This window comes from Lasiosphaeria miniovina (assembly GCF_030549165.1).
Source record: "Lasiosphaeria miniovina strain SMH2392-1A chromosome Unknown B0T26scaffold_5, whole genome shotgun sequence".
Classification (NCBI taxonomy): domain Eukaryota; kingdom Fungi; phylum Ascomycota; class Sordariomycetes; order Sordariales; family Lasiosphaeriaceae; genus Lasiosphaeria; species Lasiosphaeria miniovina.
Window position 1 is genome coordinate 1665158 of NW_026848224.1, and position 26260 is coordinate 1691417.

Sequence of the window (26260 nt, forward strand, 5' to 3'; positions counted from 1 at the left end):
GCCTTGTCAACGGCGGCCGCAACCCCCCTCAGCCAGAATTGTATGGGTGCGATGCGATGCGATAATGCGATGCAGTGATCGCAGTGCATCCACCGATCGAGTGCGGCCACTGTCACTGATGGTCCAGTGCAGCCAGCCAGTGAGTGCCGTGCATCTGACAGGATGGAGCTCTGTCCGTTTCCAGAAAACAGTCTTTTATTTAGTAGCCACCTCATCACCTGGGTCCCCCCCAACCCAAGGCCCGGCAGCCAGAGGTCAAGCCTGGAGGATCGCCTGTAAGCAAAGGGTCGCAGAAACACTGCAGACCGAATACCAATAAGCTAGGCTAGGGTGGCCTCAGCCCTCATGCGCGGTTCTCGTGGCATGGCACAAATAGAACCACCCACCTCTCAGCTGCGTCGCTGGTGGAGGGTTTGACAGTCTTGTCTTGGAAGATCGGGTGGGCAATTTAAAGGTGAGGAGTTGAAATTGTTTTCCCGGGCTAAATTAAGGCAGTCGCGTACCCTGCGGCTGGAGGCGTATAGAGTTTGTGCTGTACTGTACACGTATCCTCTGGGGTCTGGTAACCTTCATTCAGGGAAAAGGCATCTGTCGTCTCCGGTCGTCCAGACTCTCTGGTGAATAACCCTGCCGTATTTGGGCGCCAATTTGTCAAGGGATCGCCCGCTCAGCATGAGGTAGATGAACCAAAGAGCGAGCTGCCCTATCGGCACGCAGCGCTAAGGGCTGAAGGATTCTGCCCGGACGTAGCGCAACGAGAAAGCTTGAGCCGACCCACCCCGATCCAGCCAACCGCAGGCCGCAACTTCCTCTCTCGTCGTCTGCACAATTGCGCAAGGCCGGAAACCCGAGACACGAGAAGCGAGGCAAAAAAAGGCAGACTGGCAGCGCTTGGCTTGGCTTGGCGCGAAATGCGTATTCGTCTGCGAACTCTACGCGAGGAAGGAAGGCTCGAGCTGAAATCTCGCACTCTTTTTTGCTGATCAATCCGCATTTGACAGCCTAGGTTTTTGGCAAGCGTAAATGCTCCGAACGGAGTATTCGTGTTCCGAGTTGCGAATATTATTGGGCACGAACTTTGGCGTCTCTTTCCACACAGACGCAGACACAGACACGAAGCAACGGATCCAACGCCAGACTGAAGCTCAAGATGACATCATGTTCTAGGAATTCCACAGCACACACGGCGGTGAGGTGAGGCTACGTGCGGCACGAATACCTATCCACAGCACAATCCAAATAACGGCTTATCCGTACTTTTTCGATTCGTTTTTTATATACACTACAGTCATGTTCCGTTCCCAGGTGGTTCCTCGCGTATTCCTACGTCACAGTCATACATCCACAGGCACCTAAGATACGGGCAGCGTCTAGCCCGCCTTTTGCGCGTCGGCAATAATGTCTTCGGCGGCCTTGGTGCTGATCATCATGGTGGGCAGGCTGGGGAAGGCGCCGGGGACGACGGGGAAGGAGCTGGCGTCGACGACGCGCAGGCCGACAACGCCGCGGACGCGGAACTTTGAGTCGAGCACGGCCATGGGGTCCTTGTCGCCGCCGATGGCGCACGTCGACGTGGCGTGGTGCGAGTAGGCCTGCGTCTTGTACGACTCGGCCTGCGCGGCGTCGGAGCAGTTGGCGCCGGCCGCCGTCCCCGGGCACGGATGCAGCTCGTTGAAGGGCAGGGTCGGCGCGCCGGCCGCCTGCCACGCCTCGCGCAGCAGCTTGCCGCCCTCGACCAGCTCGTGCAGGTCGACGTCGCCGTTGTGCTCGTAGAAGCGGAAGTTGATGTCGGGCACGTCCTGCGGGTCCGCCGACAGCAGCCGCACCGACCCGGCCTGCGACTTGGGCCCGATGTGCACCATGGCGCACTCGTACTCGTGCGGCCCGTAGTCGGTCGGGAACCCCGGCCAGAAGCCCTCGAAGGACAGCACCCCGCACCACGTGAAGATGTTGCGCTTCTTGGTCGGCGCCGACGGCGTGCGGAACATCATGGTGATGAGGCCCGCGCCCTGTATGGGCTCCGTCGCGAGCCCCAGCAGCGACCCCTCGTAGTTGTCGGCCAGCTTCTCGCCCACCCCTAGCAGGTCCTTGATCACGGGGATGCCGAACTTCTGCAGCTCCGCCGCCGGCCCGATGCCGCTGAGCTTGAGCAGCTGCGGCGAGTTGAAGGCGCCGCCAGACACGATGACCTCGCGGCTGGCCAGGATCTGCGTCGTGTTGCCCTTGGTGCCCGGCACGTGCTTGGGGTCCGCCCGGTACAGCGACGCGCCCTCCATGACCTCGACGCCGATGGCCCTGGGCAGCCCGCCCGCCGCCGTGGCGTTGGCGAAGAGCACCTTGGTCGCCAGCGTGTGCAGCTTGAGCGTCAGCGGGTACTTCTTGGGGTCGGCCAACGTCGCCCGCACGTAGTTGTTGGGGCTCGACCGCTTGCCGTTCTTGTCGGCGTGCTGCACCATGTTGTAGAAGGACGTGATGTCGTCCTTGTTGTCGTACGCCCCCAGGATGTCGCTGTTGGCCAGGCTGGCCACGTCGGCCGGGTTCTGTCCCGTCAGCTCGGCCATCTTTTTCAGTATTTTGGTCGCCGGGAGGCTGTCGTTCTTGGCCCACGACGCGTCGCCGGTCGATGTCGACAGCCAGCCTGGTTCGAGTCGCCCGTCAGTGGAATCCTTGTTAACACGACGGACGATATGAAACTCACCCGTGTATCCGTGGGCCGCGTTGCCCGACGGCAGGTAGTCGTTCTTCTCAATCTTCTTGAGGTACTGGCGCATCTTGCTGGCCTCCCAGCTCGTGTCGCCCGTGGCGTTGACGATCAGGTTCCAGTCCTCGTCTTGCGGCAGCGAGCACACGCCGCCGTTGTGCATGGCGCAGCCTCCGAGCACGGCCGCGCGCGGATACTGGATCCCCAGCTGCTTCGCTCCCGCCGGCGGGTTCAAGCCGACATAGAAGGTGCCGTCGCCCGTGTCCCAGGTCATGTGCTTGAACTCGAGCTCCCGTTTCGGGTCGTCCGAGTGCTTGACCCAAAAGTCCCTGTTCGCAACATCGTGTCAGCTGCCTGCCTTGGATGGCAGAGGGGGTCGGGTCAGGGGTCTAGAGGTAAGTACCAGCGCGTCGCCTCATCGTTGGCCGCCTCGAGGAAGTTGCCCAGCTCCGAGTACGTCGGGTTGTCTCCCTCGTCGCCTCCGGCCTCGATCAAGAGAGTCTTGTAACCGGCTCTCGCCAGGTCACAGGCCAGGGGGCCTCCGCCAGGGCCGCTTCCGACGACGACGTATTCGTACGTCTCGGTAGCAGTCTCGACGGCGGCGACAGTAGCCGCAGCCACGAGGGTCGACAGCAGACGATAGCGCATTGTCACGGATACCGCAGGACACAATTCCTAGTCTACAACTAGGAGCTAAGAGGGACAAATGGCAGCTTCGACGCTCTCTCCACCGCTGCGACGGACGTCTTCCCCCGCCCTTTTATATACTAGACCCTTCTCGCTGCCTGCCGGCGAACTCTCCCAGGGCCCGTCAGCCAGGGTCGGCAAAGGCGAGACGACGAACACCCCAATATACGGCGGCAATATGTAAGACTATATGTCGAGTCTTTGAGAGGGGCGAATAAGCAGCATTTCATCAACAATTCCGACTGTTGCGGGGTTTGCTCCTGGATGCCCCCTTTTTTTTCTCCAACTCGCACTTAACTTTCTCCACCAGACCGAGCCTTTTGTCTAGGCAATTGCAGCAAGGCCAGCGTCCCATGATGAATGCCGGGATCCAGATTGGGCCCGTCCCTCGGGGGCCCCATGGCTAAAACGTGCCGTTTTTTTGCTGTGCGGAGAAAGGCTAATGATGTCTGGGACAATGGCAAGCTCTCGACTTTATAAAGCGCCCCATTGGACCTAGAACCATGGGAAAAAGGCTTGGGATACATGGACCCTGCGTTGCCTCGTTCCCTCGTTCCCTCGTTAATTAAGCGGCCGGTAATTGTCTTGGCGATTTCCCGACCAGCTCGCCTTTTGGGGGCTGCCAAGTGACGGCGGCGGCCGTCTAGAACAATACCCGAGCAGCTTTTACCGTTTTCAAAGTTGATTGCCCACGCACCTTTGCGAATTCAAGCGGACTAGGAGAAAAACGGCCGAGCCCAGAGGCGTGACTACTCGCGTCCGACCCAGACTTGAATAATTAATTTGATTTGTCAAAGCAAAGCAACGTCGTCCACGGTCCACCAGTTCAGAAGTGGCCAGCTCGGAGGGGCTGCTCGATTTCGTATACGCTGCAAAGTCATGTCACACCCGCCACACCCTGGATGATAATCACGATCTCCGGTAGATGTGTCGGGATTATAGGGCTCTCTCTCTATATTGCCTCGGCGGATGCGCTTTTTCCACTTTCACTCAACAGCGAACGAGACCCGGCGTGGTGGAGCTGCGTTACACGAAGGATTGGGTTGGGTGACCGTGGCAAATGACTGACCGACGAGGTGGATGTCATGTCCCAAGGCCGTCTAATTATGTGCGGGCTTGTTTAATATCTACACCGCGGTGGGGTTGGTTTTATTACAGAGCTGTCAAGAATACCGCGTCTCTCTATTCAGGCACCGCAGCCGCCCTGCCTCCTCGGTCAGCAAGACTATGTACTGCTCGTTGCCGGACGCCCCCGGCAGCGACCCGCACCAGACGCGCCTGCCGCGGATGCTCTGGACGATGCGAGTTGATGAGCCGTCGCCCATGCCGTGGCCGCGTGTCAGCCGGCCCAGGTCCTCGAGCGTGTGCTCGGCCATCTCGAGGTGCGGGTCCATGTCCGAGGCGAAGCTGCCGCCACGGCCCGACTGCGTGTGCAGGGTGCTGCTGCTCTTGGACGTGATGTCGATCTCGGGGAAGACAGAGATGTTGGGGCTGTACGGCCCGGCGACGCTCATCCACGCCAGCAGTGCCACGCAGTACGTGACGGTCGGGAACGCCAGCCAGGCAAACACCCACACGGTCCAGCCGTCGATGAGTGCGCGGTACGCCGACTGCGAGAGCGTGGCCGTGACGGAGTTGGCGGCCGGCATGAGGTTGACGTGGCCGTACTGCCGCATGGCCGTGGCGAACTGAAACGGCACGGCCACCAGACTGCGCAGCAGGTACACGCCACCGTCACGGTACGTCGAGTAGTCGGACGTGTACAGCCGCAGCAGGAACGAGATGCCGTACGTGAATCCGAAGCGTGCCGCCGAGTAGCCGTAGGTGGAGTTGTCGGCCGTCCAGTTGAGCGCTGGGGTGATGGGCTGCAAGATCACGTTCATGTACAGCGCGGCCACAGCGCCGTCGATTTTCGTCGGTTGCGCGTCCGACACACGCTCCACGCTCAGGATCGACATGTTGTTGCGGTCGTATGCCACCGTCGCCTGCCGGCTGAACAGCGACACGGTCGTGTTCCACGCTACCGCGTCGGTCCACCCGCGGCTCGTCTGGCACGTCTTGGCCGCGACGCCCTCGTCGGGGCAGATGGCCCACCCTAATTACGTTGTTGCCGTTGGTAAACATGGCACCCCCTAGGACTTCAGACGAAAACATACCAAAGTACATGCCGTCTCCCACCTCGCGCTGGCAGACATAGACGCCCTCGCCGATGTCGCCGCCGTACATGGTGCAGTCGCCGCCGGGGTCGGTGCGGTTCCACTGAAAATCGGGCCCGATGGCGCTGTACTCGATGTGGTAGGCCGGGGCGTCGTTGATGACGATGGAGTCGTAGTCGCCGGTGAAGTTGCCGCTGTAGAGCGACTGCGACGCCGAGTCGCCCGACGGGTTCTCGTACGTGCGCACCACCTCCATGCCGCCTGGCATCAGCAGCGACACGCAGTTGGGGTCCGACGCGCTGCACCCGACGGGCGCCACCTTAGTGACGTACCGCGGGTCCGTGATGAAGCCGATCGAGTAGGCCGACGCCAGCAGCGGGATCAGCGCGATGTCGACGTCGGCCAGCCCCGACGTGTCCAGCGGAGCCAGCCCGCCGACGACCGAGCGCGTGGCGCTGCTGTCGCTGCTGAACGGCGTGTAGACCACCTTGAACGTGACGTTGGCTGCAGCAGAGACATGGCAGTTCCGGACAAGGTCAGTTTTGGTCTTGTAGTTTGAAAGGGGTCAGTGAATTATGTGGTAGTAATTCACAGAGCGGAGCGGGCAAATTTTGGGAGTCAAGTCCACAGCCACTCACCAATCAAGACGAGACTGAGCGCCGCTGTTATGATGTAGGAGAGGATCCTGCCACGGCTCCTCGTTAGCGCCAACCTGGCCGCCTGCCTCTGCATAAGACGGAGGAATATCACCCAGCACTCAGCACACATCTATACTCACCTCTGCAGGGCCCACAGCTGGTGCCAGCCGCGGACTCGGCACAGGTACAGCATGCCGCCGACGGGGGTGGCGCGGCTCATGGCCAGGAAGGACGTGAGCAGGACGCCTTCAGGCCTGCACGCAAACGCCCACCGCACCTGCTCCAGCACGTCGCCGCACAGCGAGAAGACCAGGAACGCCACAATGTGCGACAGAACGTTGACCGCCAGCACCGTCAGACCCGGGCTGAGCCGCAGCGAGGCGGGCAGCTCCGTCCGGTCCACCATCACCCGCTGCGAGTACCACACCGTCACGGCCGTCGTGCCCAGCGCCAGCAGCGCCACCGCCCACGCCGGCGCCAGCCGCGTGCGCTTCCTCTGGAGGGCCCACGGCTGCGGGGACGGTGGCGGTGGCGCCTGCGCGCTACCGCAGTTAGCTAGCCGGGATGTGTCGCGCGACGTGGCGCGCCTGTCGTTGATGCTGGTTCGGGTGCTGGCCGCCTTTTGCTGCTGCTGCTCGAGATCTGCGCCTAGGTATCCGTACGACCCATTGGACGACGTCTCCATGCCGCTGTTCCCCCCCGCCAGCGCGGGCAGCAGCTGCGGTGGCGGTGGCGGTGGCGCCGCGCTCCTGAGCTCGAGCATTTCTGAACGATGACTGACCCGACACAATGCAGACAGGGGCGCAGCCACTATCAAGCCTATACTCCGTAGCCGAGCTCTCCTGTCCACAAACCTTGTTTGTTTGTATATTTGTTATTCTCTAGAGCAGGCCGCGATCACTGCTGGTTACCTTGGAGGATCTGGATAGCGGTTCACTGTCAGTACAATGCAACCTGCTCCTCTGATCAAGCAGCCATTGTTTACCTACCTGGATCGCCACTCTTTTGTGTAAACGCCAACGACAATATTGAAAAATCCCTACACAGCGGACGAGACAGGGGAGGAATCAAAACGCCACGACACGACTAGCCAAGCGCAAAGCAAGGGGCAAATGTGCCAACCGGATAGTAATTATACGGGGTAAATAATACTACTACAGCACCAGCGAGCGAGCTGCGTCCTCCTCTGCCTCTCAGCCCGATCGATTCGTTTCATCCGCTGCTACCACACACCCCTAGTCCCTAGTCCCCGCCTCGGTGAGCGCACATGGCTTCTCCCTCCCCTGCTGCTGCTTGCTGCGCCGTTAGAGCGGGGATGGACTCGGCAGGGGAGGTGGGTTGGGTAGTATTTCCCCCATAAGATAGCGTTTTTTTCACTGTTATTCTAAACACGAGCTGAACTGCAACTGCAACTGCAACTGCAACAGTTTAATAAATCCCAGTGTCACCCTGCGGGGAGAGGGGAGACCTTTGGTAGGTAATAATGTAATAATAAGCTCCTGGGCCCCCCGCACCTCGCAACCGCGCCTGACTGGTGCGAGCCGGGCCTGATTTATCCCGCGTGCGGCACGCGATTGATTACCTTGCCTACCTGGCCTGCTTGCTTTCTATTTCCTGGGTCCTGGGGGAATAGATAAGCTCGGGAGTTTTCGCTGGCGGGACTGGGAAGATTCCCGGTGCGCGGGGACTGGGACCGGGCACGCACGTATGTGTATGTGTGTGTGTGTGCGTGTGTCTAGGTATTGCCGAACGGTGAACGTGGCTCTCTTTCTCCTTCTAGTTGTGAATGGTGCTAAGAGGGGAGAGCCTCGGGCTACCTGGTCGTGTTCTGTAAGAGTCCTTTATCGATTTTATTTCTTTTCCTTTCCTTTTCGCTGCCTGGCTGAAAGCCTCGAGACATTGCTCTGACGCGAGCCGGCAACGGAAAACAGCTGATTTCCTGACAAGAGATGTGCCAGTTTCCTATACATACATGCATACGTACCTAATAGGTAAGCAGGTTATACAATGGATTTGAGGTGACATAAAGACGCCACATGCTTTCTCACAGCTTTCCAGGTGCTAATTACTTTGTGAGATTATGAGCAGGGACCAGCAATAGTCAGTTTAAGGTGAAATCTCGAAATTATCCTAAACAAAAACATGAAATAAAATCTCCCGACCATATCTACCGAAGATTAATCACAGAATTAAACATGCGAGACAGATGAGTCTGAGCCCTTATCCCAATAGTTATAATCCATACTACCTGGTCTTCCCTCTTTGAAACCAAAACCTTGGCCCACAGCCTGACTCGGACTGAACTCTGAAGTGAATGATGTTTATGAACGGATTGTGATTGTTAGTGGTACTCTATTATCTAACAGACAGATTTAGCACACGCAACTCGGACGGCTCCCGGTCCGCGTATTGCATTGCATTACTAAGTCTATCTCCCGAATAGCAAAGGGAAAGAAGATTCCATGACTTCCTGTATGCCTATCTGGAATCTGCTTCATTATTAGCATTCGCATGAAGGCAAATGAGAAATCCAAAACGGGAATAAAGGGGTGTTAATGACAAGTCAATGAGTTGAGCGAATAACATGGATGATCCATCTCACGAGCAACGTAGCACATGATATTTTTCAAGTGGATATAGTAGAATCAGAAAGGCATCTGCTGTAGAGACATGACACTGAAGCATTCGCCGACCATTGAGATACCTTCTCTGGATACCGGCCTGAGAGAGGTTCAAACGTGTTATTAGCTGTTGATTACGAGCGGTCTCAGACCTTGGCCGAAGCAATTGTTCCCACTCTACCCACCTATAGTTGGCTAGTCGGTGGCCTCGAATGGAAGCTGAGTTAGGTAGATCGCGGAGGTCATCAGGCAATGGAACGCGGAGGAAGAAGTTGGCACTCTTTGCATCGACTCCGACGTGCGCTTCTAATACAGCCGTTATGTGCTTTTATCTACCCATCGTCGCACGCTGCTGCTATCGCAATCCACGCGCTATCAGGTCACGGCTGTATCAAGTCGGCCACATTCGTGGGCTGCTGTTTCAATTGGACTCTGCCTCGTACGAAAATGTGGCAGCAGGCTGCGGGCTTTTTTTCTGGTGAGGCTTTGGGTTGCACAGTTGTGTGCTGGTCCATGATTCCCCTTTTTCTTTTTTTCTTATGCCTCGTTCTCGTATTTGTTTTTCTTTTTTCCTTTTTTTTTTTTTTCTTCTGCTCGGACGTTTCTTCTCTTGTCTGTGCACACCTGTTCACCGCGTCTCCGAGGTGCAGACTGCATGCTTGGAGCCTGATGATGTAAGTAGGCCGATCGGTGATGGTTATCTGCTGCCTAGCCCCCACACTGTCGGCCAGGCTGAAAAAAGGTTTGGCGGGCAGGTATTTAACTACTACGTATCTCTCGGTTCAGTCCCGCCCTTTGCGGCCGCCATCTCGGCCTAATACTAAGATCGGCGGGTGTGAAGCAGGGGAAATCGAGCTGAGCGGGCGGCGGGGGTCAGCGCTAGGCCAAACGAACCCGCACACCCTGCGTGCCATTGGCCTGCTCCAGGGGGGGGCAGCTGCTGACTACACCCTGTGCCTTATGGCATGTTCTCACGCACGACGACGCCACAGGGGCAATCATGGTCGGGCACTTGAAACTGAAGATGATTGCCTGGTGAGATTATAGACTAGGCAAATACGATGGGCTCTCCCCAAACCCCGATCTGCCCAGATCGTATTTAGGTAACGAGATGCCACAAGCTGACAATGATTACCCCCTTCTTTCTCACCTATTCTAATCTTTCCTCTCGACAAGTAGGCAGCAGGAAGCCAAGCTGCAGGCAGCGCAAACTCGCCCATGGGATGCTAGAGATGCTGGCAGCTGGCAGCTGGCAAACCACTTCGGCATCTTCCGGACCTCAACAGCCGGCGACGTCTGACCTGCAATGCGGCGTCGGGTCGGCTCAGCCTGCCCCCAACTCCTCCTTCTCGTCCTCGTCCTCGTTGGCCAGAGTCAAGCTTTCCGCCCATGGCCTCGCAGCTGGGCATGGTCCGGCCATGGGGCCAAGCGGCCCGGCCCGCACATCGATCCGCGCATCGAGAAGCGCATCGAGGGAGAGCATGTGGTGCTGGCTGACTGTGTCCGCGACGGCGTGGCCTTTTCCGAGATGGCGTATTACAGCACGCCCAACGGGACCAAGCCGATCGATGTGGCCACTGTGAACATGACAACAGGCGAGACGGCCGACTGGGTCGGTCACACCACGTCGGCCTTGTTCACCAGCACCACCACCACCTTCAAGGCCGTGCTTGGCTCGCCTGAAGGCGAGGGCCAGTATGCGGGATCCGGCGACAATGGCTATCCCGGGCCCTTCTACTGTTATGTGCGACGGGTCGCCAATCGCTATGTCGACAAAGGCGCCGTCTGCTCGCAGCTCTATGACTGCACGCACGATGCTCCGCCAGGTATGTTCCCCCCTTCCCCTTTCTAGCTCAGGGGGACATCCCGGAACGGAGACAGAAGCTCACCGCATTGCGCACAACAGGCTCCACAACGGACACCCAGATTCCCGGCGGCAGTAGTGCGTCGCCTTCGGCGTCCTCCGTAGCATCCGAGTCCGCGCCGTCCATAGCATCCGATTCCGCGTCCCCGTCTACTTCCACATCCGCGCCCACGTCCGCTTCGACGTCCAAATCCACACCCACCATTCAGGCAGCATCGGCCGACGCGCAGTCGCCTGATACGGGGCTGTCGCAAGGGGCTCTGATTGGCATTGTGGTCGGGGCTGTCGGGACGCTTCTAGCGGCGGCCTTGGGAGGAGGCATCTACTGGCTCTGTCGGCGGTCGCGGAGAAGAAATGGGGCGGGAAACAACAAACATGGGACGAGGGGCTGCTGCGGGTGTCTCTTCAGGCGACCCGCCGCGCCGCCGGCCGAGCTGCACGGGGACGGAATGCCCGTTGCCGCGCCATCACCATTCAAGGCGTGGACGCCCAAGACGCCGCTCACGCCCGCGCCTATGTGCGAGATGGACGGACGGTGGTATCGCGTCGAGATGCCAATCGGAAACGACAAGTACGAGATGGACGGCCAGGGGAGGGTGATGGTCGAGATGGACGGGCGGTGGTATCGCGTCGAGATGCCAGTCGGAAACGACAAGCACGAGATGGACGGCCAGGGGAGGATGATAGTCGAGATGGACGGCCAGGAGAGGCTGGTCGAGATGGATAGCCAGGGGAGGATGATGGATGGCCAGGGGAGGATGGTGGCCGAGCTCGACGCGACTGGGGTGCGGCAGCACTGGCGGGGGCAGACACCCCAGCCCCGCTATGCTTCCCCCGCCACAACGCAGCTCTCTCCTTTCCAGCTCGAGTCCCCGATAGTCTATGATACCTGGGAGGCATACCAGAGAGCAAATCGAAGATGATTAATCGTATACAAATTGCCACACCGTGAGCGCTCGAGCAATGCAGTCCGTCGTAGTGCACTGCAAGGCTAAAAGCCCCTAGGCTCTAGGTGGGTTCAATTGGTAGGGTTCCCGTCAGATGGGGTCCCTTCGCGGCAGGGGCCCCTCAGTAATTAACCCCGCCATCCGTTCTTGTAGGGCCATCACTGGCGTGCATCTTCCGTCTGCCGACTGCAAACGCCCATCGCTTCCACCATCCATCGCTCCACCATCCACCGTCTCACGGCAAATGCCATGGATCGTCTTTGAGGCTAGAACTGTGGCTCCCTAGCCCGGCACGACACGAGCCGACACATGGCGGATCAACAGCCTCCCGCAGACACCGCCATTGCGGGAGAGTCGCGTGAGGATGGGCGCGTGCGGGCTCGCCGTGGCAGCGTAAAGACTGCTACCGCTGCCGCCCTGAGCCTGGCCCCACGCCGCACCATCCGGCCCGTTCTCGTCCTCCTAGCCTCGGTCAATCTTGCCTGGAGCCTGTACCAGTACCCGCTCAACCGCCTGCTCGAGAGCCGGCTGTGCCGCGACCACTACGCTGCAAACGACCCGTCCGTCCTGCCTCCCCATGGCAGGGTGCCCGAAGAGCTCTGCAAGCTCGACGAGGTCCAGCAGGCTCTCGGCCGTCTCCAGCGCACCATGGAGACGGCCTGGGTCGTCGGCGGTTGGTCATAGACCGACCCCCTTTGAGCGGCTGCCGTGGTGCTAACTGGCGGCAGACTTCGTCATGACCATCCCGCTTGTTTCCCTGGCAGAACTCTACGGCCGCCGCCATGTCCTGTGGCTCAATATTGCCGCACGCGTCGCCCTGCTGCTCTGCGCCCTGGCCGTGGGCTACTTCGACCGCGTGCTGCCAGTCGCTGCCATTGTCGTGGGCCCCATGTTCTCTGTTCTTGGGGGAGACTGCGTCTTCAACTCGATCATGTATTCTCTTGTCTCGAGCTTGACCGATGACCACGTCCTCAGGTGAGTTTACAAAGTCTCTTACTGCTAGGTAGGCTGTTCCAAGTTGACGATTTCTAGGGCGACATTCTTCGGCTACACAAACGCCGTGTCGTCCATTTTTGCGTCCCAGCTCGGCCCTGCACTTGCGTCTGGTACCATGAGCATTGCCCTAGAGCTCCCGCTGTGGATTGGTGTCGCTCTCTTGCTCCTAGCCATTTTTGTTGTTCCAATGCTGCCCTCTGAGCCTTCGTATTTGAGACGCGGGCATGACCACGTAGACGACAATGATGTAGCGCCGCTGTTGCCGGCGTCCTCTTCAAGTCGCGGGATGCAAAAGAAGGGAGTGGTAGCGCTGGCCGCTGACCGCTTCCGCGCCATCCTCGACATCTTGACGTATCCGTCGCGGAACTTCAGCCTCTTGCTGTGCTGTTTCTTCTGCACGTCCCTGGCCAGCTCCGACACCAAGTTCCTCCCCCAATACATATCCAAGCGGTATGGGTGGACGTTTGCCTCGGTTGGCTATCTGCTGTCGAGCAAGGCGGTGCTGAACTTTGTCGTGCTCACATTCGTCATCCCCCTCGTGCTCCGCCTGAGGCAGCCCACCTTCGAGGCTACCGCCTCGCCGCCCCAGCGCCAGGAAGCCGCCGACAGGGCAAACATCAGCTATGCCCATGTCTGCCTTGCCTTCTCGGCGCTGGGTGCCGCCGCCATCGCGCTGTCGCCGACCATCTGGCTCCTCGTGCCGTCGCTCCTGGTCTACGGCCTGGGCATTGCCCTGCCCATGTTCACGTACTCGCTGCTCAAATCGCCAGCCCTCGGCCCAAGACGGGACAGCAGAGACACCCCTGGGGCTGGCCATTCGGAAACGCAGATCTTTTCCATTGTCATGCTCGTGAAAACGGTCGGTGCCCTGCTAGGTGCGTTAATGATGCCGAGCCTGTGGATCGTAGGCATCAGACTGAAGGGGACCCTGTTTGGACTTGCGTTCCTTGTCAGTGGCCTGTGGTACGTGTTTGGCAGCGTAACGTTGTACAAGATTAGAACTAGATAGAGGGATACAGAGCTCGTATACTTGGGAAGGGCGGAATCTATGCCTGACAGCTTTTTGACCGGTCCGATATTGGGTGATGAGAACGTACGTCGGTATCCATGCGCCAATTTGCCAATACTGCTCACACATTAACAGTACAAACACGCCTTGTCACGCATCCATTGTCGTCGACATACTCTTTCATCCATGCGCTTTCTTCCGGTGCACAGACAACAAACGACTCCCCGCCTCAACCTCTAGTCCCCCCCACAGCCAGGATCTCATAACGCCCCAGGCACCCGTCTCTCCGTGCACCGATCTATCCTGCGGCGGCGGTGGCGGCGGCGGGCCAGTCAGGGGGGTTAAAGCTCAGCCGGTGACGAGGGGCCGAGGGCACAACCTCTCTGGGGCGTGGAGCTGGCCGAAACAGACACAGCAACGCCGCCGCCGCCGCCGCTCCCCCCTTCTCTGCCGCGAGCGTGCTCTCGCGCTGCCGTGCTTTCGTTGTGTATGACGGCTGCCCCAGTTTCTTGTACGCGTGCACAGTCATAGATGTCGGCAGCGGCTCGGCATGCGTCGCCAGTCCTCGACAGAGACGCGGCCCCCGCGTGACTTGCCACGCGACTGACGCTCCGAGCGCGGCTGCTGACACGTCGGGTTTTTCGTTCTGAAAGGACGACGTGTCCAAGAGCGAGTATTGGCCCAAGATCCGAGGAAAGGGAAATGGGGAGGGGGCAGATTATTGCACGAGTTCGAGTCTTGGAGATTTACACTGCTGTCCGCATGAAGCATGTGAGTAGGTAGGTGTAATTCGTTGAAGGAAGGGCTCTTGTCTCTCTATTACTGTGCTCTTATAGGGCGTGACAGAGGATCGGTGTGGAAGTATCCTCGTGATCAAGTCAGGCTATCCAGATTTTATGTATGGACAGCCACGTCCATCGCTGTCTCCTGCTTTAATATTATAAATTAACTACGCCAGCCAGCCAACCGGCTGTATTAGTTCTAGTAAATACAACAGCGTGCCCAACTCATACAATCAAACCACTTCTCCCTCCATCTCAGAACCGCCCAAAATCAGCCTCGATCGAGTCGCAGATACCATTAACAAACTCCTCCTCGTCCTCTTCGGGAATCCCCAGCGCGCTGCCCTCGGGCCAGGTAACCGTGTACATAAGACTGCCGCCCTTGAGAGTAACAGTATTGAACGCAAGCGGGGGCCCGGTGACGTGGCCCGGCTGCGCAAAGACGGGATGCGTAATCCCGACTTTTTTCGCCCCCTTCTTCTTCTCATCGTCATCATGAAAGACACCGACGTTGCTCAGCTCGAACGACACGTCGCGCGGCTTGCCGAGCTTGCCAGCCATCCACCCGCGGATGCTGGGCAGGTAGCGCAGCAGCGCAAACGGCTGGTCGCGCAGCCGCGACGACACGTCAGCAAAAGCCAGCGTCGACTTCCTAGCGGCCGCCCACTCGTCAGTCGACAGCGGATCCGCGGCGCACACGTCGCCGTCGACGCGCGGCAGCTTCACGTACGTGCCCGAGTAGAACTGGCCCATCTCGTCCAGCGGCACGCCGGCGGCCGCGCGCAGGTTGGCCGGGACGCCCGAGACGAAGTTTGTGGCGGCAGCCCCAGGGTTACCGGCAGCGAGCAGCGCCTTGCTGAGCGCGCGCGCGATGAGCTGGAGCATGGTACCCGTGAGGCGGGCGCCGTTGGCGCGCGACGCGCGCAGGGCGCTCTCGACGAGCGGCGCGCTGATCTCGCGCACCACGGCGCGGGTACGCGTCGTGGCCGCGTCGAAGAAGGCCGGCGCGCCCGTCCACGTGCCGCCATCGACGGCCGGCGCGAACCCGAGCAAGCCTGCCAGCCACCGCGGCAGCAGCTCCGTGGCCAGCGCGCTGACGAGGTACGACCACGAGAGCGGCAGCCGGCCGGGCGCGTCGAGCGTCGCAGGGAGCGGCCTCTCGCGCGTTTCGATGACACTGACAGTGGTGCCCATGGGAGCCTGTGCGTCGTCGTCTGCGATGGTCCTGAGGCCCACGAGGAACATCTTGTGGAAGGCGACCCCCGACGGCCCGTCGAGGATCTGGTGCGAGTAGACAAAGGCGATGAAGCACGAGCTAGACGTAGGAGAGTCTGAGTGCTGCAGCGGCAGGACGACGATGCGCCAGGGAGGGATGTCCTGGCGGAAAGGCGCGTTGAGGCTCGTCTGCACGACGGCCTCGATGGCGTCCCAGCGGCTGCTGCTGCCGCCGCTGCCGGCCGGGACGCGGTCGAGGACGGCGACGTGGTCGGCGAGATTGATTTGAGGTGCGCGCTGGAAGTAGGCCTTGTCCGTGTGCCGATCGGCCACGGTCACGCCCAGGTAGACCTGCTCGTCGACGCAGTGTTTGAGCGGCGCAAAGAAGGACTGCGGCGAGCCGACATCAAAGCTGCTCTCGAACTCGTAGATGGCGCCGACGACGATGCCATGGTAGAAGCCGAGGTCCTCGCGGCTGATGCACCGCTGCTCGTTCAGGCCTGGCCCAGCTGGTTAGACCTGGTTCTAATAGCGATTTCTCGTTGACCTTCTTGAGTCGCTGCTCAATCAAGAATCGAATAGCGAGTGTAGGTGAGAATAGACTTACTTGCGTACCTCAGGAACAGGTTCTTGTCCGGCATGGCTCGTCAGAATATTGAGTTTAGTTGGCAGCTAGATTGATTGATCAAGGGTTGCCCTTGGATATTGAAACACGACTGATTGAAGGATTGACGTGTTAACGGTCGTGTGGAAGGTCGCACCCGCAGGACCCGAAGATTTCTGTCAAAAGCCGAAGGAGCCCTAAACAGGGGTGTGACCGGAATCTAGACGCCTAGTCCGTCCGTCGCGCTCGGAAAATGGCTAAGATTTTATTCAAGGCGTTCACCGAGTACGTCTGGGAATTGCCGGCGCAACTGCGATTTAATCCAAAATACTCAGAATTGATGGTAATGACTATCTTCGTGGCGAACTTTGCATGAAATCGTCGCACGGTCCCAGAATTCGAATGTCACTCCTTGAGTCCTCTGGGAAGAAAAAAACTCGTACCTTGTGTTGACCGACTCACCAAGCTCATAAAATCCTGAGCTAAACAGGCTGCGAGATGCAATCCATTCTCAGATGTTCATGAAGGCTATAGACCACTGAAGTAAGTTGTAGTTATCGCTTAGCTAAACGCTACAGCGATGACGCGTTGAGTCCTGGATACTATTCTAATTAGATCGTGGCCCAGGCACAATTTGAACTGACTTTCATTCAGAAGTGGAATTGTTAGCTTACTGCTTAAAAGTTCTGAATATGATCTCAGATGGATTACCTGGGTGATATGATGCCCTCGCGTTTTCTTCCTTTTTTATCTCCTTTGTGCCAAGTATAACCATGTAACTGGTTGTCTGCTGTCCCTCATCGACACGATGTTGAATGAAGAGAAGGGTCTGAAACTACTTCTAATCCGAAGATGCAGCATGATGTCAAACCAGGTAGTTAAGCTGTGTTGCGAATAAGCTTCTGTCAGATGATGCAAATTGTCTAATGTTTGAGTGAGTGGTCCAAGAGAACCAGAAATTGTGAGACTTGTATCTTATTCCCGGTTCATCTCCAGACTCACGAGCTCGAAAGTTTAAAAGCTCAAGGCGGGCTCATGACTTTCCATTATGCTCGCCGCCATTCCAATTCCTTGCAAATTATCGACAGGTAGTCAAGACGGCGCTTTTGCCGCCGTGACAAGTAATACTGAACCTAGATAAGATACTCCGGCTTGGCAACGCCCAACGGCGGCGCCGCAGTACATACCAAAATGGCTTATCAACAACTTCACGATCGCTACCTTAGGTACTGCGTACTTTTCAGCGGAGTGGATCCCCGATCCCTGGCCCCAAACACGCCAGTGACACAGCATGCATATTGCATATAGACGGTTCCGAGCCCTAGCCAGTCTCTGCCTCGGAAGCACTGAGCCTTGCATGGCATCGCGAAGCTTCAGACACGGGCTAGAAGTCAATAGTCCCAGTGCCAAGAAAACATGTCACTCAATGAATGCGACCCTCCATTTCCCTTTCTGGCAGGGACGCCGCGGTGAGGCTCTGCTAAGATGTACTCTCAGTAGGGACTTAAAATACCAGACGGCGGTGGGCACTTGGAAGAGATGCTCCCTTTTTTTCGTTTGCATCCGCGATTCCACGAGGCACGAGTGAACCGCCTCCCTGTGGTTGTTTTTACCTTTGAAACCGTCATAGAGAGACAGCGGGCCGAGAAATGCGGAGATTCCTTAGCAACATCGGCCAAGAGCTTCAGGGGGGGGTTGGACAGCAAGGAGGCGGCGGCTACGGGGGCTACCCGCAGCAGCCCGGCGGCGGGGGCTTCGGCGGCTTCGGCGGCTTCGGCGGCGGGGGTTTCAACCAGGCCATGTACGGGACCCCTCCCGTCGGACAGGCGACGACACCGTGCCCGCGAAAGCAGGCCCAGGTCGGGCTGCAAGACTGGATCGGGCTCGGCAACCCTCAGTTCAGCGCCTTCAACATGTGCCCGACATGCTACAACACGCATGTGCGCTCGACGCCGTATGCGAGCGCCTTTGTCACAAAGGCGGGCGCCATCGCCGTGCCGCCGCACGTGGCCGTGCGCTGCGACATGGGCCGGTTTTGGGTCCGCACCGCAGGCATGGTGCTCTTGACCATGAACCAAGACGGCCGGCACGACATCACCCTGCTGGCTCGCGCCGCCGCGGTCCGCGCTCAGGACGGGGAGTGCCCAAACGCGCAGCTTGCGTCAGAACAGCAGCCGCTCGTCGTCGCGAGGCGGGCCACCTGGTACACCATCCAAGACCCGCAAACTGGAACGCAGCCGCTGCCGGGATGGACCGTGTGCGCATCCTGTGCCTTCAGCATCCAGACATGCTGCCCAGCCATTGCCGCCGGGCTCGCGCCGGTCCAGCCAGCAGGTTCGCCGAGGGACTCGTCGTGCGCCCTCGTCCCGTCCGACTACTATGACGACACCCGCACCGCACAGATCCTCCAGCAGGTCGGCGGCTGTGCTGTCACGGCGGCCATGACCCGGCGTCCAGACCTCTCACAGCTGGTGAACTGGCTCCGCGCGAATCTACCACCACTGCGAGGTGGTAATCCGGTTTCGACAGGTGTTGGCGGCCCGCAGCAACCCGATGGCCTTTGCCCGAGAAACTATCCCTCTACGACTCTCAAGTGCCATACGATGCAGGGCCTCTTCGACTTTACCGTGTGCGAGCAGTGCTATGGCGATGTCATCAAACCGGATGCAGATAATGGAATCGACCTGGCGCGCCGGTTCGACATGACCGCTTCATCCGTTCCGGGGCCTGGATTCACATGCCAGCTATATTCTGACCGAATGCGCCGGGTCTGGCGGGACGCTGCGTCGACGGGGGACATGGAGCATCTTCGACAAAAGGTAGGACCTCCAAGCACGCGCCTTTAACACAGAGATAGAAGAAAAGAGGCGACTATGGCTTGAAGGCCGTAAACGAGAACAGGAACAAGCCGCAGAATATCGACTAACGAACCGACAACCGCAGGTCAGTGAGAGACGGGCTAAAGAGCGCGAGCTGCAGATGAAGACAGCACAGCTACAGCAGCAGGCTGCGCAGCTTCGGATCCAGGCTTCGACACAAGAGCACCTGGCGATCAATGCCATGAGAGTCGCGACCAGCGCCGCCAGCAACAACATTATGCTTTCGGGCGTTGGTGCCGGGTACCGGGTGGAGGGCGGTTACGTGTATAAGCCTAGCGGAGTCGTAAGTGTTTTCCCGTGATGCACTCCGTAACTCGACGCTGGTGAAGGCTTCCGATCCAGGTTGCCAGCTCTCGTATTTTGTTAGGTTTCTAACGTGGAAACAACCTCTCTGCAGGCCGACTTCAGCCAGACAACGCAGCTCAACAACCAGGCTGCTATGCTCAAAGTCCAAGCCGGCCAGGCCGAGGACCAGATCCGGATGGCCGTGGATGAGTGGAAACGGTTTTGGGAATAACGGGCCCGAGAGCAGTTACCTGGCAAGCCATCTGGGGATGAAATGACATGTTTACGGAATAGAAGGGGTGTCCGGAGAAGACGTCAAGCCGTGAAAGAAAGATGCACAGAAGTTGTTGCGAGGCAGTGTTCTCTAGCCGAAATGACAACCCAAGTTCCAATGCTCAAGCTCCCCACTGAGCGAGCTGGCATAGCCTGTCCGTCCAGAAAAGAAAGCGTGCTGCGAGATAAACATTGTCCGATAATGCATGGGCAGGCAAAGACTGCTATTGCAATGGCTTTACATTATGCCGGAGTGGCGGAGTGAAGGGGCGGCGCGAGGACCCTCCCACGGACTACCCGATGGCACGCTTGGCCGTGAAGGATCGGGAGCCTTTCAGCTGAGCTCTGTTCGAGCTCTGCTAAGCTGGGTATAACTTTGGGATAAAAGCCTAGACCTCGGGCCGGCTCGAGACCGGTATGGAAACTCGGGCGGCCCAGCTCCTAAGACGTTTGCTTATACCGAGCAATACTATCCACCCGCCTCTCCACAGGGTGTGCACATGCTTGCGGGGTGGGAAGAGCCTATTGCATGGCTAGACGCGGCGACGAGACATGGACCATGGACTAGCGAATGGGCTCGAGGGTGGCGTGAGGCGAAAGAGGAAGGATGCAATCTATCTCTTGCCGTGGTGTTTCCGGCAGCAGGTTCCGATGCGAGCGCGGGAAGGGATGGGACGAATTTGTGACGTCGCCGGCGAGCTAAGCGGTTACGTTTCGGCCTCGACGGGCCCCAAGCGAGCAAGCAGCCCCGAGACGCAGGTACAGTACGGACGGACGGCTGGCGGCAGGATAAGGGATGGCGCGGTGCCTGCCCACCACCTTGACAGGCACTCTGCAGAGTTTGCGCAGAGTCCAGCAGATAAAAGTGCGGCTGCAGGCCTCGGGCCTTGAGTCGACATCCAAGCGTCTCATTTCGTACCACGGATATCCGTAGCTGTAGATGATAAGCCAGCTCTGGTTTCTCTGCAAAAGCAAATGGGATAACTCATCCTGCGTGACCTGGACTCTGGGCTGACATGATTGGCGGCTTTGCATTTGTGCCACAGACTGAAACTGGTGAGACCGGTAGAGAGGGATGGACAAGTGCAGCAATAATTACCTTAGCTAATGAGGGAACCCAAGACAGCCTGTAGAATCACCCAAAAGAGCTCCTGTGCTTGTAGGTACGGCGGTGCATTAAAAATTAGTGCCGATTGATATTGCTCTTCTTGTCCCTTGAATCACTACTGCGTATCCAAGAGGCGGTATTGGAAGCGATCGAAAGAAGGGCATATCCGGCCAGTTCATGCAACGACATGAGGCGAGGCGCGGCGTTCTGTGCGGATGGGATGGAACAGCTTCAGTGCTGTGGGGCACAGCGGTTGTTCGGCATACGCTGACAATTGCGCCCGTACTGTATCCGTATGGACTGGCGCTGCGTACGTACACAGGGCAGTACTCGGTTATGAATGCCTATGTAGGTTGTCCTCGTCCCATAAAAATTAACTAGCGGGCTTCTCGAACACACGACGCGTCAACAGCAATCGGCTTGGGAACCACAAAGAATGAAATGTTCCATTGCCCTCGGACGCGAGTCCAGGTAGCCCCTGAAACGACCGAGACCGAGAGCTCAGGACGGCACAGGGCACGCAAGTAACAAAGGTCGAGAACGGCGCAATTTTGTCACTTTTTAGCTTTTGTGTGCGCCAAGTCTCAATGTCTTACTCAGTCTGGTTCTACAGTATAAAAACGGCCCAGAAGAGCTTGCTTGGTAAGTAAAATCAGGACGCAGTGCAAAAGGCGTGCTCCCTCGGGTGGATTTCCTTTCTTCCCCAGGCTTCCCCTCAGGCCAGGCGCGCGGAGGATTGAAGACGAGTCCACAGTGCGGCCTCGTCGTTTCATGACCTCAGCCTCTCCTTCGGAGAAGGCTCGATGCTCGTGTTCAGGTGGGCGCTCATCTAGGTCAGCAGCGCAGCACCTCAGGAGTTTACCCGCAGTGAGCTTTTCACCAGTGCTCGAGGAGGCGGCGTGGTCGCATCAGACCGAAACACCTGATCCAATCAGCGCCACCAGCGAGCGGTCTTGCTTCTTGGTAGCAGTGCCCAATTAATTGTTAACGAGGTACCAGCCTCTCCAGTTCTGGTCCAGGTAAACCGCTCATTGTGTGCCGAATCAGGAACTGCCGGCGTGAGCTTGCCCGAGTTTTGCCACTTCTCTTTCAGGCCTCTAAGTATCTGTACCTCGCGGCAGTTTGAATTTTCATCATCTTTTTAAATCTTACAAGGTAGTGTCTCTCTCCAAAAATATGTCGTCGCCGGTCGGGCAAGTATTAGGAAGAGGCCATTGTAGCTTTGTGGTAACCCTTCAGTCGTTATGTCAATTGAGCGGGAGCCGGGATCAGATGGAGAACGGAACAAGCCGTCAGGTATTTTGTTAGCTGCACAGCGCATCCTCTCTCCCTTGTGTCTCAAACCCAGCCACGCCCTGGCCTTGTTAAATTTACCCCACACAAGCCCACTTCGCTCCCGCACCACGCTTTGAGTTTGGAAGGGCAGCCCTCGTTGGCAGGAGCCAACCACCACACCACCAGCGACGGAGCGAGCGTCCAATTGCTTCCATTCTTATCCTCGCATCTTTCCGCATCCCGTTTCCCAACACATGGCCTCTTTTCTCTCTGCCGTCACTCCTGCATCAAATCCAACCCCGACGCACCATCAGCATCGGGCGGCGGTTTTCGTGTAGTAGACTTCATTATTAGGCTGGCTTCCCAAACTTAACATTTTATCGTCATTGATCCAAGTTAGCTGCACGTCGGCACCCTAAACCTTAGGGCCTCCCCCACCCCCAATAACGCACAACACCCGGCGCCCGGGCATCCCGGCCCTCTTTGATGTGATCCCCTGACTCGACTCTCCAACGTGCGCGTTGTTGTCCCCGAGATGTTGCGACGGCCGCCTGGCCACGTCGCTCAGCAGCGCAAGTTCCTGTTGGCACTCGCCTTTATCCTCCTGCCATGGCTCCCGCTCGCCGATGCTCAGCAGCAGCACCAGCAGCGCCAACCCGCGCAGAATCACCAGCCGAGATTCCCACCCGAGGGTAGCCAACACGCTCTCCAGAATCCCGTTGCAACGCCCCTGACGGGCCATCTGGTGGTCGAGACGCCTCACGCCCACAACAGACGAAAGACTACCGTCACTAGCGACGTCGATGATGACGACACCCGGCTCAACCCCTACTCCCGCTCCCACGCCATCAATATTGACGATGCGCGCGCCCTCGCTTTGGCTCCGGACTTGTCCGTTCGAGCACCACATCCTCCGGCATACAAAACCAGCTCCATTGGGGTTGGTCTCTCGCAGCACGATGCGCGGAATCTGGAGGATTGGGAAGTGGAAGACTTTGTTCTTCTGGCGACCGTCGATGGAAACCTTTATGCCAGCGACAGAAAGACTGGACAAGAGCGTTGGCACTACAAGGCCGACCGCCCCATGGTCGAGACAAGACACTTTCGTGCCAACCGATCTGAAGTCGACGAAGACTACGACCCCATCGACGATTATATCTGGGTCGTCGAGCCCACTCGCGATGGAGAGCTCTATATATGGCGGCCCAGTGGCGGCAAAGTGAGCGTGTCCAAGATGGACTGGACCATGAAGACGGTCGTTGAGAATATGTCCAACCGATACGACAAACGTAATGGACTCGTATACACCGGCAATAAAATGACAACCATGGTCACTTTCAATGCAGCCACGGGTGCTGTGATCAAGGAGTTCGGCCCGTCGAGCTCCTACGTGAATAAGGTGGAGTCGGAGAGCTGCTCCAAGCCTAACGCGCTAGCCGACGGAGACAGCGAAGAGTGCAGCAACAGCGGTACCATAACGCTCGGGCGCACCGAATATACTGTTGGTATCCATCGTGCCGACGGTAGTCCGCTTGCCTCGCTGAAGTACTCGGAATGGGGACCTAACAATCAGGACAACGATCTCATTCAGCAGAATCTCAACACGAAGGACCACCGCTACATCGCGGGCCAACACGATGGCAAAGTATACGGCTTTGATTTTGCGCGTTCCAGGATGGACCGCCCATCTTTTACCAAGATGCTCTCGTCGCCAGTCGCTCGCGTTTTTGATGTCTTTCATCGTTGGGGGACTGCCCCAGGCGAGGATCCCGACCTTATTGTTCTACCACAGCCGCCGCTCCCTGCCAGTGACGAGAATGACTCGCGCCTTCGCAGCGAGCAGGTATTTATAAACCAGACCGAGGCCGGAAGCTGGTATGCTCTTTCGGGCAGCCGATATCCCATGATTCTTGAGGCCGGCCCAGCCCTTATTCACAAGATGGACTGGTTGCAAGTCAAAGACTCGTGGGAGTCGGACGAGGAACAAAAATCCAAAGTGCTGATCGGGACATACCCATTGTCAGTTGGGTCTGGTGGGACCAACAACGGCCAACGATCGCTTCAACTAATAGATGGGTCGGTTGACACTGACACGCGCAACTCCGACCCAGCGCTCCCGCCATCAGCGCCAACGTCCTTGCCAATACCACTGGCAGAATCGAGCCCAATACTAGACCCGAGGAAGATCTCGGAATTTGCCGCTGTCAGTCTCGTTGACTTGGTCAGCAACCCTGCTGCAATCGTCATCTTCTTCATCCTCATGTATTATTTGTACAAAGACAAATTTTGGCGGTCCAGCTGGAAGACTTGGAACAAGAGCAATTTCGAGCAGCATATCGAAGTCAGCTCTACGGCCGCGAGTGCCGAGCTGGATTCCAAGGAGCCAGTCGATGCCAAAGCGGATAATAGCGAAACCGACGATAAAGTCGGGGTCGATACGACCTCTGACGTCTCGGTTGATAAATCTAATTCCGGGGCAGCTGTTACAATGAAGCAAGTGTCACCCGCCGTCTCTTTTTCTGAGCCCGCCGACCTCGCCGACAAGCCGGCCCTCGATAGCAATGACGGCACCTCCGTCTTTGACAGCGCCAAAAAGAAAAAGGCGCACAGGGGCCGCCGCGGGGGCCTCAAGCATAAAAAAGGCAGTATCAAAGACAAGAGCGAACACTCGCAGTCGCGCGACGACGAACCCCCGGAGGCAACTGTCGAAGAGGTGGTCAACAAAGCAAAGCAACTCGGCGCGGAGCCAAAGCTCGAGCCTGACATTCTGACTATCCCCACTGGCGTTGACGAAGTTTCGGGCCCCATTCTAAAGATGGGTCTCCTGGAAGTTAATGAGGAACAGCAGCTTGGGACGGGAAGCAACGGCACTGTCGTCTTTGCAGGGAAATGGGATGGCCGCGATGTTGCAGTGAAGCGCATGCTTGTGCAATTCACAGAAATTGCCAGTCAGGAGACGAAATTGTTAAGAGAAAGTGACGACCACCCGAATGGTAAGTTTCCCATCTTCGGCGCCACGAACGATGAGACTCTAACAGAAGCCTAGTTATTCGATACTTCGCCCAACAACAGCGCGCGGCGTTCCTCTATATTGCCCTCGAGCTTTGCCAGGCCTCGCTCGCAGATGTCGTCCAGAAGCCACAAATGTTTCGCGACCTGGCCCAGGCGGGCGAAAATGACATGCCCAGTGTCCTGTATCAGGTTGCCAACGGCCTGAGCCATCTGCATAGCTTGCGCATTGTCCATCGCGACCTCAAGCCTCAAAACATTCTTGTCAATATGGGCAAGGATGGCAGGCCACGTCTGCTTGTGTCTGACTTTGGCCTTTGCAAGAAGCTGGAGGGCGGCCAGTCTTCCTTTGGGGCTACTACCGCGCATGCAGCTGGAACGTCTGGCTGGCGCGCCCCTGAACTCCTCATTGATGACGACGGGCCTGGATCTACATCGATGACTCTTACTGATCCAGGTTCGAGTCTTCACAGCGGGTCAGGCGAGCTGCTTGGTCCCAATAGCCGTCGTGTTACAAGAGCTATCGATATTTTCTCGCTCGGCTTGGTCTTCTTTTACGTCCTAACAAAAGGTAGTCACCCGTTCGACTGCGGTGATCGGTACATGCGCGAGGTGAACATTCGCAAGGGCAAATACAGTCTGCAACTTCTCGACTCGTTAGGCGACTTCTCGTTTGAGGCTAATGACCTCATTGCGAGCATGCTCAATGCCAACCCCAAACTCCGGCCGTCTGCCCGCGAAGTCATGGCACATCCATTTTTCTGGAGCGCTAAGAAACGGCTTTCATTCCTATGCGATGTGTCGGATCACTTCGAGAAGGAGCAGCGCGACCCTCCGTCGGAGGCTCTCTCTGAGTTGGAGCGCTTTGCTCCAAGCGTTGTTAAGGGTGACTTCCTCAAGAATCTCCCCAAGGACTTTGTCGATAGTCTTGGCAAGCAACGCAAGTACACGGGCACGCGGATGCTGGATCTACTGCGCGCACTTCGCAACAAGCGCAACCACTACGAGGACATGCCCGAGACGCTCAAGAAGTCGGTTGGCCCTCTTCCGGAGGGCTACCTGGGCTTCTGGACGCGTCGGTTCCCAAATCTGCTCATCACTTGCTGGAATGTCGTGTACAATGTCCAATGGGAGGAGACGGATCGCTTCAGGGAGTATTACGAACCTGCTGGGCTGGGGTTGTAGCAGTTTTTCTTACATTGAGAAAAGGT

General features: G+C 57.8%; 7 protein-coding genes across 7 annotated transcripts; 4 read left to right on the top strand and 3 right to left on the bottom strand.

Moving 5' to 3' along the window:
* Positions 1 to 1158: 1158 nt before the first annotated feature.
* Positions 1159 to 3626, bottom strand: B0T26DRAFT_780734 (uncharacterized protein). The gene is made up of 3 exons (XM_060446695.1): positions 3105 to 3626; positions 2699 to 3030; positions 1159 to 2638 (listed from the first exon to the last, which is right to left on the bottom strand). The coding sequence occupies exons 1-3, from the start codon at positions 3347 to 3349 to the stop codon at positions 1371 to 1373; spliced, it is 1845 nt and encodes a 614-aa protein (XP_060294184.1). The 5' UTR covers positions 3350 to 3626; the 3' UTR covers positions 1159 to 1370.
* Positions 3627 to 4551: 925 nt separating this feature from the next.
* B0T26DRAFT_677271 (uncharacterized protein) lies at positions 4552 to 6945 on the bottom strand (the record flags this gene model as incomplete). The annotated part of the gene is made up of 4 exons (XM_060440084.1): positions 4552 to 5483; positions 5545 to 6048; positions 6183 to 6229; positions 6323 to 6945. 4 exons carry the CDS (start codon positions 6943 to 6945, stop codon positions 4552 to 4554), a joined length of 2106 nt encoding a protein of 701 aa, XP_060294185.1.
* Positions 6946 to 10259: 3314 nt separating this feature from the next.
* Positions 10260 to 10628, top strand: B0T26DRAFT_603355 (uncharacterized protein; the record flags this gene model as incomplete). The annotated part of the gene is made up of 1 exon (XM_060435782.1): positions 10260 to 10628. A coding segment is annotated over one exon (369 nt), but the record flags the coding sequence as incomplete, so codon positions are not given.
* A 1295-nt stretch (positions 10629 to 11923) lies between these two features.
* B0T26DRAFT_651221 (major facilitator superfamily domain-containing protein) lies at positions 11924 to 13619 on the top strand (the record flags this gene model as incomplete). The annotated part of the gene is made up of 3 exons (XM_060438255.1): positions 11924 to 12287; positions 12343 to 12589; positions 12647 to 13619. 3 exons carry the CDS (start codon positions 11924 to 11926, stop codon positions 13617 to 13619), a joined length of 1584 nt encoding a protein of 527 aa, XP_060294187.1.
* Positions 13620 to 14656: 1037 nt separating this feature from the next.
* Positions 14657 to 16111, bottom strand: B0T26DRAFT_650464 (uncharacterized protein; the record flags this gene model as incomplete). The annotated part of the gene is made up of 1 exon (XM_060438182.1): positions 14657 to 16111. A coding segment is annotated over one exon (1455 nt), but the record flags the coding sequence as incomplete, so codon positions are not given.
* Positions 16112 to 18592: 2481 nt separating this feature from the next.
* Positions 18593 to 19616, top strand: B0T26DRAFT_601363 (uncharacterized protein; the record flags this gene model as incomplete). Its single annotated transcript, XM_060435743.1, has 3 exons — positions 18593 to 19039; positions 19164 to 19286; positions 19497 to 19616. Coding segments are annotated over 3 exons (690 nt in total), but the record flags the coding sequence as incomplete, so codon positions are not given.
* Positions 19617 to 22575: 2959 nt separating this feature from the next.
* On the top strand, positions 22576 to 26234 carry B0T26DRAFT_741788 (uncharacterized protein; the record flags this gene model as incomplete). The annotated part of the gene is made up of 2 exons (XM_060444011.1): positions 22576 to 25033; positions 25087 to 26234. The coding sequence occupies 2 exons, from the start codon at positions 22576 to 22578 to the stop codon at positions 26232 to 26234; spliced, it is 3606 nt and encodes a 1201-aa protein (XP_060294190.1).
* Between the last annotated feature and the right edge of the window lie 26 nt (positions 26235 to 26260).

Excerpts from the sequence above, each read along its gene's own strand:
- B0T26DRAFT_780734 (XM_060446695.1), bottom strand. The coding sequence starts at position 3,349 with ATGCGCTATCGTCTGCTGTCGACCCTCGTGGCTGCGGCTACTGTCGCC. Across the intron at positions 3,031-3,104 it reads AACGATGAGGCGACGCGCTG|GGACTTTTGGGTCAAGCACT; the intron begins GTACTTACCTCT and ends TGTTGCGAACAG. Across the intron at positions 2,639-2,698 it reads CGCGGCCCACGGATACACGG|GCTGGCTGTCGACATCGACC; the intron begins GTGAGTTTCATA and ends GACTCGAACCAG.